Raw genomic sequence first — 12780 nt, forward strand, 5'->3', positions numbered from 1 at the left:
TTTTGAGTAATTAAGAAAAAAAAAAAGCATTGGTTCTGGCTCAATTGTTAAATCACAATAAACACCACCGTCCAGAGGTAGGGTTGCCAACTGGCAATATTTTAGCAGCCTAGCCTAAGGTTGGTCCCTATCCGGTTTTGAACCAGACAGCCTGGTATTTCATGAGGCTGTCTCAATCAAAACTACTAGTCTAGGTTAAAAGTTATGAAACTCAGAAAAACTTCAGCCCATAAACAGCACCTAGGGGCACATTTACTTAGGGTCGAATATCGAGGGTTAATTAATTAACCCTCGATATTCGACTGTTGAAGTTAATCCATCGATCGAACGATTTTCCTTCAATCCCAAATTGGCTAGAAAGCCTATGGGGACCTTCCCCATAGGCTAACATTGAGGTTCGGTAGGTTTTAGGTGGCAATGTAGGTGGTCGAAGTTTTTTTTAAAGAGACAGTACTTCGACTATCGAATGGTCGAATAGTCGAACGATTTTTAGTTCGAATCGTTCTATTCGAAGTCAAAGTCGTAGTCGAAGTAGCCAAAACATAAAAAATACTTCGAATTTCAAAGTATTTTTTATTCTATTCCTTCACTTGAGCTAAGTAAATGTGCCCCCTAATGTTACATCTTCACCCCGAATGTCACTGCTTCACCCCCTGGTGCTATGTCGCTGCTCCCCAATGTAATCACCACACCTCCTATTGGCATCTCCCTATCCATTTGTCCATGTTTTGGCAAATACCAGCCAGTATTACAAATTTACCCTGAATGTAATACTACAGGTATGGGACCTGTTATCCAGAATGCTTGGGACCTGGGGTTTTCAGGATAACGAATCTTTCTGTAATTTGGATCTTCATACCATAAGTCTACTAGAAAATCATGTAAACATTAAATAAACCCAATAGGCTGGTTTTTCTTCCAATAAGGATTAATTATATATTAGTTGGGATCAAGTACAAGCTACTGTTTTATTATTACAGAGGAAAAAGAAATACTTTGAAAAAAAAATTGTATTATTTGAGTATAATGGAGTCTATGGGAGATGGCCTTTCCATAATTCAGAGCTTTCTGGATAATGGATCCCATACCTGTACAACTCTACCCCCCCAAAAAAATCTTTTCTCCCTGCTCAATAACTCCCCCTGCCATGTATCACCCTACCTTACCAACCAAAGCCCCCTCCCTACATCACTGGGTCCGATTTCATAGGAAAGGTGTCAGCCCTATCCACAGAGAGAAGTTTTGGGGGTAAATAAAAAAAAATAATAGTATTTGCATCTGCACCTGTAACCTACTACAAACAATCAGATTTCTTTACACAGATGATCAGCCGAATTGCTAAATCTGCCTGGTACAGACTTTAAAAATGAAGAAGAGTATTAGTGCAAGCTCCCATTGACACAATGAGTCCAGGTCAGAGCAGCCAATCCCTGTACAGATGACAAAGTAGGAGGCACATTTATCAAAGATCGAATTTCAAATTTAGGTGAGTTTTTAAAAACTCCCCTAAACTCCTATAAATTCAAAATTTATTAAAAAAAGGTCATTTTTAAATCATCCCAAAAACTTGAATTCGAATCGAATTAAAAAAAAAATTATTCGAGTTTTTTCTCCAAAAAAACTCGAATGTCAGGAAAGCTGCAAACAACTCCAAATTGATCCCTGGACCTCTCCCATTGACTTAAAGGCAAATTCAACCCTTAACTAAAAAAAAACCCTACCCCCTACCCTACTTAGACCCCCCTCCTCCTCCCCAGCCTAGCTGTCCCACCCCCAGGGGAAATAGCCCTAACTTTTTACTTACCCCTTGGTGCAGATTCAGGGATCGCAGTTCACGGCAGCCATCTTTGTGTCTTCTTCTGGCGCTTCAGCAATTTCCATCTATTTCGGGAAATTGCTCCAACTACGCATGCACCGTTTGCTGGTCTCAGATTACCGAAGACCTGGAAGATGGCTGCCGTGAACTGTGATCCCTGAATCTGCACCGAGGGGTAAGTAAAAAGTTAGGGGCGTTTGAGTCTGGGGTAGCTGGGGGGAGGAGGGTCTATGTAGGGTAGGGGGTAGGGTTTTTTTAGTTAAGAGTTGAATTCTCCTTTAAACAGCAATTCGACAGGTTTTAGGTGGCAAACAGTCTAATTTGTGTTCTTAAAGTTCCAGAGTATGATAAATCTCCAAAATGAAATTCAAATTTTTTTTTTAAAAGCTTGAATCGAATTTGAATAACTCCCTAGTCGAATTTGACCATTTTGACCATGAAAAATTAGAAATTTTTAATTCTAATTTTCAATTCGACCCTTGATAAATCTGCCTCTTAAACTTGAGGTGCACTTAACAGAGTATCACACGTACACAGGAATGTTACAAAGTACATGGATGTATACAGACGGGCAAAGGTTAATGGTGCAGAAGTGCTTCTCAGACATGGTTAATATGCACATCCTTGTTAGAGATAGGGATGGGCAGCCTTTGGCACTTGGGCTGTGCTGGGTATTGTAATTTAAGGTGACGCTGCCATACTGACGTCTCCATCTGCAAGAGCCCGGTTATGGTGACACAGAGCAGTCAATATTACAAAATGCTGAGAGAGAACAGAAATATTGTATTTAAATTAGCAAGATCCCCTCCTCCCAAGTCACTTTGTTTTAATTAATGGCAGCATCCAGGCAGTAGAAGAGATGAAGTAGTGCCATGATGGTCCACTGGCCACCATCTAAACATCCACTTGCATGACTCCCTCCCATACTAATACATTACATTCTCCTTCTCCAAAGACTCTGGTGTGTTTACAGGGAAAGCTCACTTTAAAGGGATACTGTCATGGGAAAACATGGTTTTTTTTTTCAAAACACATCAGTTCATAGTTCTGCTCCAGCAGAATTCTGCACTGAAATCCATTTCTCAAAAAAAAAAAAAAAAATGTTTATATTTAATTTTGAAATCTGTCAGTTTCCCAGCTGCCCCCAGTCATGTGACTTGTGCTCTGATAAACTTCAGTCACTCTTTGCTGCTGTACTAAAAGTTGGAGTCATATCACCCACTCCCACCTCCCCCAGCCTAACAACAGAACAATGGGAAGGTAACCAGATAGCAGCTACCTAACACAAGATAACAGCTGCCTGGTAGATATAAGAACAACACTCTATAGTAAAATCCAGGTCCCACTGAGACACATTCAATTACATTGAGTAGGGGAAACAACAGCCTGCCAGAAAGCAGTTCCATCCTAAAGAGCTGGATCTTTCTGAAAGCACATGACCAGGCAAAATGACCTGAGATGCACCTACACACCAATATTACAACTTTAAAAAAAATACACTTGCTGGTTCAGGAATTAAATTTTATTTGGTAGAGTGAATTATTTGCAGTTGAAGGTAGTGGTCGATGAGTTCAGAAAGAGGCTCACCTAAAGAACCTATCCCGGCCACTATTGGTCTGCCTTTTGGGGGTCTTTCTGGTTTGTGAATTTTAAAAAGGATATAATTTACAAGATATTCATGTCTTTTGTGTATTATATACATATATATAGATAGATAGATATATCATATGTACTTTCCTGTCTGGTGCAATCCCTGAGATTATAATGTATGTCAATACGTTGCTTCACTTTAATATGTTTCTGCTACTTTTTCCACCATATATATTTTTATGTATTTTCTATATAAAAACAAATGATTTTAAATTCTTTTTTGTAAACTTAACCTCTTGAACAAATCTAGAGGTACTGTCTCTTTAATGATTTTTTGTTCTGTTTTTTCTTTCCATTTCTTGATTGGTTGTTTTGTGTATAAATTCTCATATCTGTGTCATTAGAGCCCATGACTAAGCGCCCTAAAGGGGTGTGAAACGCGTAGGGTGGATGGAGATGCAGCTATATTTTTTACTTTTCTACCAATAAAATTAACATCTCTGGTCCTGTGGATTTGTTCGAGTGCCGGTCAGCTCTGTTTCATTTTTCTCTGCTGTACCTCTCCCTAAAGCTGGGGGTCTGGGGCTGGTGCACCCGGACCACTTTCACTGTTTGGTGAGTTACTCTACATTTAATTCTGGAGCACCTTGTTCTCCCTTAACTATCTATATGAAAGTTTGAACACATTTCTCTTTTTTTTTTTCCAGTTATTACAGTTTTGCTAATGAAGGTGAATTGCCCTTTAAGTTGTGAGTCTAACTTCTCCCAAGAGACCTGTTAATCTTAATTGTTACAATAAATTTTTTGCTTATCTATAGAAATAAGTCAAATCAACTGGACTTGCTGTGTTTTTTTCCTTGAAGACGTTTCACCAGTCATCCAACTGGCTTTCTCAATTCAGAATAACTTGTAGATCTTCCTTCAAGAATATATATCCTCTGGAATGTTGCAGTTAATTTGACTTATTTCTATAGATATACCATGACCTGGATGATTGAGAATCTTCACCAACCAAAAATGTTACAAATGTATCTTTGTGCACCTGGTGGCAGTTCTGAGCTTTCTGCCAAAAGCTAATTAAGTTAGAAACGTTGTATCTTTTTTCTTGCTGTTCAGTGGAGGACATGAAAGAGAAAGTCGGGACATTTAACAATTTACATTTGTAACAATCAGGGACTGCGTTTGAAGCAGTCAAAAGCATGACTGTCCCGCTCAAAAAAGGTATGGGAGGTATGAAATCATAGTGGTAGTTCAACTATGGCTCACGCACACCCTTAGTAAATTAGACTAACGACACCTGGTGCACGAAGGTAGAGGATCGGCCTCTTCCCAAACAGTCCAGCAGAAAGAATCCCAAGGCACACAGGATAATTGCAAGCAAGCTGCCTTGCTTGAGAAAGGGGCGTGACCCCGAAACGTTGCATTTCACAATAAACACGCAAGGCAGCTTGCTTGCAATTATCCTGTGTGCCTTGGGATTCTTTCTGCAGGTATGAAATCATGACAGAATACCTTTAAAATATGCACAAAGATGAAGATATGATTAGGTTTTTTTTTTCTACCTGGTTGCTAGGGCCACTGGTCCTAGTAACCAGAAAGCCAGTGAGAGCTTCAAGTTCAAAAGTGGAGCAAGCACGGATAACTAACTAGAAACTTAAATAGAAGAAAACACCTATGTCAGAGAAGAATGCAGCCTGGTGTAAAAAGACATTACCTAGTCGCTGCTTTACCTGAAATAGGTTAAATAAGAGAAGGAAGGAAACAGAGGAAAGTGGGCTGCATTACCCCTGCATTATTTCTCATTTGTGATTAGGGGATATAGGAGAATTATTATGTCTATGGGAATATGGGAGAATGATGATGTCTGTGCCCCATGAGCTCGCTTTCTGTTGATGATTATCATACTTGTGCCTGCCTCATTAATATCAGTAATGCAATAAACCAATTAGACAAGGTACACAAAGCTGCATCTTTCCAGTTTCCGCCACAGTGAGAGTAAGTCAAGTACTTGAACAGAGAATTACGATCATATTCATCATTCTCTGCCTAGCAGTCATATTGCTGCCAGTCAGTGCCTATACACTTCAAGTTATCTAACCAGCCTGGGGCTGCCTTGGCTTCAACTCTATCTTTCCAATCCCCTTGCCTGCTTCTATTTATTTATCTGCTCACAGCCTTCTTTAAAGTGATACTTTCCTATTGCACGTATGCTTTGTTTTCTTTAATTCGAAGTCACCTTAGTGAGGGGCTGAACTACAGAGAAAGCAGACCGTGCGGCTGCAGGGGGGCCCAGTAGGTATAGGGGCCCCATGAGGCCATAATTCATATGCAATTTCAATAAATATTGGTGAAACAGATCAACTTCTAGACCTTTTGGGGGCCTGAAAAATACATTTTACCCATGCCCCATGTACTTATCTCTACTAATCAGTCATTGCTCCTGTTGCCATGGTTACCGCTTACTGCTCTAAGTTTCACCTGTTGTCCCTGCCCTGTTACTCCACACACTGCTCCATCTAACTACCTCTTGTTGCTCCTAACAGACCCCTCTAAACCCTTAACCGCTTTTTTAAATCCTCCCTCCAAGCTCTTTATTCTGTAATAACTAATCTTCCCTCTGTGTTGCCCCAAAACCTGTTATGACATTTATAGACACCCAATGAAAAAACAAATCCTAAATACCACCAGTGCATTTACCCATAGCAACTGATCAGCAATTGTTTTTCATCAGTCCACTACAAGTCAAAAATGAAAGGGAACATGGGATTGGTTGCTACGAGTAACTGAAGTGGAGAACCATAGTGGTTCACTTCTGGTAGAGCCCATTCTATTCCATTACATGTAATCACAGCCTCTTTATTTTCTTCTGTTTCTGTCTCTCTTCTCTCTCCACTAGCCAAACTGTTACTGCCTCAACTTCCCCACTGTGGTCATGGCCTCTTACATTCCCTAATATCCCATGTGACTATCAGTATGACTTTCCCCACTGCCCCAGTCACAACCTCCCATATCCAATTCTATTCCAGCCTTCCACTTTCTGTCTTCATACCCTTCTGTCTCAACCGGGGGCACCATCTGGGGAGTTCAGTCAGGGAAATGGGATTTTGCCTGGGGCATATTCTCTGTGTGCTCTGGGTATACCGGCTCTTGGCTTGCTGGGTTAGGGGCAAGACAAAGGTAGAATGTAGGCTTCTTTTTTTTGTTACTAGGGACCAGTGGCGTAACTAGATGTTGCTGGGCCCCACAACAAATTAATTTTAGGGCCCCCAACATATCCAGTATTTGTCCTGTTTTACCAATATATGTTCAAATTGCTTATCAATGAGAGCCTCATGGGGCCCCCTGTACCTCCCGGGCCCCCCTGCAGCTGCAGGGTCTGCTTCCTCTGTAGTTACGCCCCTGCTAGGGACCCATTCTACTAAGTTTACCCATTACCAAGGGCCTCAGCTTTACCCACAGGCACAGCCTCCTCTTGCCTTACTGCCTCCCCCAGAGACACAGTCTCCAATTCCCCTGCAGCCTCCCCCCCCACAGAAACAGGCTCTAATTCCTCTGCAGCCTCCCCCATCGACACAGCCTCTAATTCCCCTGCAGCCTCCCCCAGAGACACAGCATCTAATTCCCCAGCAGCCTCCCCCAGAGACACAGCCTCTAATTTCCCTGCAGCCTCCCCCAGAGACACAGCATCTAATTGCCCAGCAGCCTCCCAAACAGACACAGCCTCCAGTTATTCCCCTGCAGCCTCCCCCACAGACACAGTCTCCAATTCCCCTGCAGCCTCCCCCACAGACACAGCCTCTAATTCCCAGCAGCCTCCCCCAGAGACAGAGACACAGTCTCCAATTCCCCTGCAGCCTCCCCCACAGAAACAGGCTCTAATTCCCTGCAGACTCCCCCATAGACACAGCTTCTAATTCCCCAGCAGCCTCCCCCAGAGACACAGCATCTAATTGCCCAGCAGCCTCCCAAACAGACACAGCCTCCACTCCAGTTCCCCTGCAGCCTCCCCCAGAGACACAGCCTCTAATTCCCCAGCAGCCTCCCCCACAAACACAGCCTCTAATTCCCCTGCAGCCTCCCCCACAGACACAGCCTCCAGTTCCCCTGCAGCCTCCCCCATAGACACAGCCTCTAATTCCCCTGGATTAACATACAGAATTACCAAACACCCCTTCCTGACACAGATAATGTACTAGAGTGTGATTGGTCTATGGGAATGGGACTATATTTATAGCTGTACTGGGCGACATGTCTGGGTCACTTCCTGCCTGTTGCTGAGAGTCACTCACTTACCGGACTCGTTTCTTCTCGGTGTTACGGAGTTGCTCGTCCCTCTCCAGCACTCGCAGGATCTTGTCAATTTCCTCACTTTCCAGGAAGCTCAGGTCCAGGTTTTCCTCCTCAGATTCAGCCATTTTCCTCCAGGGAACGAAAGAACATTAACCCACTCGTACAATTATTAATGCGTTGTCATTAGTCGTAGGTCCGGTGCTAGGATCCCGGAGCAGCAGCAGCGCCACTTCGTGTAACATTCTCTCAGTGTGCACAAAACTATTGCTGCACCGCCTTCTCCCTGATTGATGTGCTGCCCAACCAATGAGCACAAAGCAGAGCTTCTCCCGGTTGTCAGAACAGCCAATGGGGGGAAGGGCGTGCCTAGCACCTCACTGACAGTTCCACTTATGGGTAAAGTTTAATGAAGGTCCCGAAACCATCACAGACAGCGAGAAATTGCTTCTCCAACCCTTTGTATCTCGTGAGCGCGGAGTGATATACATTGTTATTTCTAACACAACAGCAGCGCTCCTTAAACTTCCCTGTGTTACAAGAGGAGAAGCAGAGTCAAATCCCGGCACCCCAATGTTGTTTGCTAAAATGTTACTCCTGAGTGAGAGCTGCTCCACATTGGACTGAACTAACGCAGGTTTAAAGGGGTTGTACACCTTTAAATGAACTTTCAGTATGACGTAGAGAGGGATATTCTGAGACAATTTGCGATTGGTTTTCATTTTTTATTATTTGTGGTTTTTGAGTTATTTAGCTTTTTATTCTGCAGCTCTCCAGTTTGTAATTTCTGCAAAATGACCCTAGCAACCTTGCACTGTACAGAAAGATGAGTAAGTAAAAACGTTGCAATAACAATATATTTGTAGCCTTACAGAGCATTTGTTTTTATATGGGTTCACTGACCCCCATTTTTAAATAATAAAAAATAATAATAATAATAATAATAATGAAGGCCAATTGAAAAGTTGCATTCTTTAACATACTAAAAGTTAACTTAAAGGTGAACCTCTCCCCCTTTACCCAACCCTTACCTCCCCTCTCAATCTGCACCCGGCCGGCCCGCTATTGCCCCCTATTTATAGACCCGCGCCCGACCTGACCCGCAGCGATGTCACAAAAGGGGTGGGTTGGGGCCGGCCTCAAGTCTATAAATTTAGCCGCCAGAAGCGCTAGGTCGTGGGGGAGAACAGGAGAAGAGCTTGACCCATACCCGCTCGCAACCTGAATATTTGGTGCGGGAGTCGGCCCGCTATTATTACTATTATTCTTCCTCTCCTCACTCAGCCTCTATTCTCCTCGTCTCTTTTTTTTACATACTATAATACTATAATCTGTTATTCCATCTATTTAGCCACTTTGTTCACATAAAAATAGGGAATGACCATGAAATAGGCCAAATGTTTAGCAGCATGAGGGGCCCACTGACACCTGGGCCCACCAGGATTTTTCCTGGTATCCCGATGGGCCAGTCCAACACTGCTTGTATTACACCTCCAGTGGCACTGCACTAATGAGGCGAGCTGAAACACTCATCTCAGGCAGCCACATCCCACTAGTTACCAGCAGCGGCGCTTCGCCAATGAGGCGAACTGAGAATTTCGCCTCAGGCGGCAGCTCCCCTCTAGGTACCAGGAGCGACAAAAAATGCAGCTCCTGGTACTTTAAGAGCTGAATTTCCAGTTTTCAACCCGGAATTTCACCTCTTCTAACGCAGAGAGCGCAATTATGCTCTCTGCGTTAGCATCCCGGCCCTCTCTGCTGCCCTCGTGGACCCCCCCAGACCCCTTCCGGTGCAAAATGGTGAGCGCACGGGGAGGGGGCGGCAGCGACTGCAGGCTGCCTCAGAGGGCAGAGGGGCCAGGATTACCCCTGGTTACCAGGGGCAGCAAAATGCCGCTCCTGTTACTTAAATTTCGGTTTTTTGAACCAGAAATTAGGCTCGTCTAGCACAGAGAGCGTAATTGCAATCTCTGCACTTGCCTCCGGTACCCCTCCGCCAATGTTGTGGACCAACCCTTGACCCCTTTCAGCGCATAAGGGTGTGGGTTGTTCACCTTTTTTTAATTAGTATGATGTAGAGAGGGATATTCTGAGACCATTTGCAGTTGGTTTTCATTCTTTATTAATTTGTGTTTTTTTTACTTATATAGCTTTTTATTCAGCAGCTCTCCAGTTTGCATTTTCAGCAAAATCAATCTAGCAACCATGCACTGAATAGAAAGATGAGTAAGTAAAAGTTGCAATTACAATATATTTGTAGCCTTACAGAGCATTTGTTTTTATATGGGGTCAATGACCCCCATTTGAAAGCTGGAAAGAATCAGAAGAAGAAGGCAAATAATAAAAAAAAAACCTCAAAAAAAGAAAAAGAAAAATGAAGGCCAATTGAAAAGTTGCATTCTATTACATATTAAAAGTTAATTTAAAGGCGAATCACCTCCTTTAATTTTCTAAAGCCTGCTTGGTAGGTGCACAGCGTACATGTATTACACCTCCAGGGATCCGAATTTCCATTTTTCATACTAGAAATAAGGCTCTTCTTTCTACCGCAGAGAAGTGCACTTCCAGTGCTGCCCAGAGAAAAAACTGGATATTTGACCACCACCATCCTTCGCCAATCAGTGCATGCGAAATACAGCCCCCCCCCCCAGCTCCAGTCCGAAATTTAGCCAAAAATGTCCAGTGGCGGGCTGATTGAAAGACATGAAATCTTTGGAAGCAGTAGAGGAGTGTACTTCCCTGTCTGACCCACACCCAGCCCTAACCCCCAATGGTTGGCCAAATTTTAACCCAAAACCACCCAACCTGTGGTCAACCCGTTAGTCAACGTGGGTTTCAGATCAACCCCCAAATCACTAGTTGCTGTGGTTAAAAGGGGTAGTTAACTTTTAGTATGTTCTAGAATGACCAATTCTAAGCAGCTTTTCAATTGGTCTTCATTGTTTATTTTTTTTATAGTTAAATTATTCACTTTCCTCTTCTTTCTTCTAGTTTTCAAATGGGGGTCACTGACTCCATCTAAAAACAACTACTCTGTAAGGCTACACATTTAGGGGCAGATTTATCAAAGGTCGAGGTGAAGTTTCGAAGTGAAAAACTTCGAATTTCGAGCTATTTTTTTTTGTGTACTTCGACTAGGGAATAATCATACTTCGATTCAATTTTTTTTTGAATTACTGTCTCTTTAAAACTTCGACTTCGACCATTCGCCACCTAAAAGATGCCGAAGTGCTGTTTTAGCCTATGGGGGACCTCCTACGACCTGTATGGAGGCAATTGGGGGAGTTTGGGAGATCGAAGGTCAAAGTTAAAAAAACTTCAAATCGAAGTACGATCATACGATTCGAAGTACGATCATACGATTTGAAGTACGATCGTACAATTCGAAGTAGGCCGAATTTGGCCCACTTCGACCCAAAAAAAACTTCGACCTCCATTCGATTGGTCTTTTTGAATTCGAATTTCGAAGTTTTTTTAACTTCGACCTTTGATAAACATGGCCCTTATTGTTATTGCTGCTTCTTATTGCTCATATTTCTATTCAGACCTTCCCTTTTTCATATCCCAATCTCTTGTTCAAATCAATGCATCATTGCTAGTTAATTTGGACCCTAGCAACCAGGCTGCTGAAATTGCAAATCGGAGAGCTGCTCAATAAAAAGCTGAATAACTCAAAAAACACAAATAATAAAAAATTAAAACCAATTGCAAATTGTCTCAAAATATCACTCTCTACATCATACTAAAAGTGAACTCAAATATGAATAAACCTTTTAAAGAAATGCAGCTATTTTACTTTTTTTTTTTATAGAACTGTAATTAGGTACAGCCATGCATGGTTACAATTATTCTTTTGGCAATTATTGAGATATTCTTTTTTTTCTCTCTATGAATGTCCTTTCAGTACTTGAAGAAAAAGTTATTTTAACACATTTCCCTGATTTTACATTTTTCCGGATTGTACATCATTTTTTCCTGGTCCCCTGAAAAACATAAAATCGGGGTTCTATTGTATATAGATAATTCCCTGCATAGACATGTAGCCAGGGGTTCCCTACAGTGGTATCTCAGGTTATGACATAGAGTTCTATCTGCAGCCAGCGGAACGTAGTATTATTAGGTGTAGTCAGGTTGCCAAGAATAACCTGAATTCCTTTTGGAATAACGGCAGCTGTATCTATAAGAGGAGCTACTAATTTTGGTTTTGTCAGGTGTATTAAATCTGCGTGTGCCAAACCTTTATTATTGCTTTTGTCTCTGACACACCTCACTATTTTGTTTCTGTTTCCTCCTATGGATGAGCTTGGCTCACAGCCTATTTGTGGCTATATGTTATCATAACTTACTGTGACATTACCTGACTGGTTTTATAGCAATAAACTACTGTGTATTTTGCTTGTAAAAATAAACCTATTTGAATGAACGAGATGAGCTGGCAGCACCCACACAGTACGACAGGTATTTATTCTGGTTTATTCATAAAACCACAGATGAGCTGCACATACCTCTGTAGGGGAGGGACTGCTGGATTTACCTGTCTGTGGTCTGGTGTTGTACAGCCAGAAAAACAACAAAAGATTTCTTGGCCACGGTTACCCACATAAAGTGATGGGCAAATTTGAGGCGTTTCGCCGAAAAATTTGCGAATTTCCCGCAAAATTAGCGAAACGGTGAAAAATTTGCAGGTCTAGTCTTTGACGCCGGTGTCTGTTTTTTTTGGACGAATTTTGACTGGCAAATTTTCGCAGCGGTTTCATGAATTTATTTGCCGGCGGCGAATCGCAGGAATTCTCCGCAAATTTGTGCCTGCCGGATAAATTCGCCCATCACTACCCACATACATTATATTGCTGCTGTGTGTTGTAAGCCAAGGCATTAAAGGCATACAGTAGAACCCCCATTCTATGGTTTTCAGGGGAGCAGAAAAAATGGTGTAAAACCCAGGAAAATATAAAATCAGGGAAAGGTATTAGGTATAATATATAGTTGGGGCCACTAAACAACAATGTGAATGCAAAATTGCGTTTCCACTGTATTTTATGTTGGACTCATGGTGCATTCACCCTACAGCCTTCAAGTACAGGTAT

The 12780-nt window shown here is 42.3% G+C and overlaps 1 protein-coding gene across 1 annotated transcript in view; it reads right to left on the reverse strand.

Annotated features, from left to right (window-relative positions):
- exph5.S (exophilin 5 S homeolog) overlaps positions 1-8176 on the reverse strand; it is a 62284-nt gene extending 54108 nt beyond the window's left edge. The window contains exon 1 of the mRNA XM_018250331.2: positions 7700-8176. Within this exon, the coding sequence (XP_018105820.1) occupies positions 7700-7821 (122 nt within the window). The 5' untranslated portion in view covers positions 7822-8176. The remainder of the gene's footprint in view (positions 1-7699) is intronic.
- Between the last annotated feature and the right edge of the window lie 4604 nt (positions 8177-12780).

Source organism: Xenopus laevis, chromosome 2S (assembly GCF_017654675.1).
Source record: "Xenopus laevis strain J_2021 chromosome 2S, Xenopus_laevis_v10.1, whole genome shotgun sequence".
NCBI classification, from domain to species: domain Eukaryota; kingdom Metazoa; phylum Chordata; class Amphibia; order Anura; family Pipidae; genus Xenopus; species Xenopus laevis.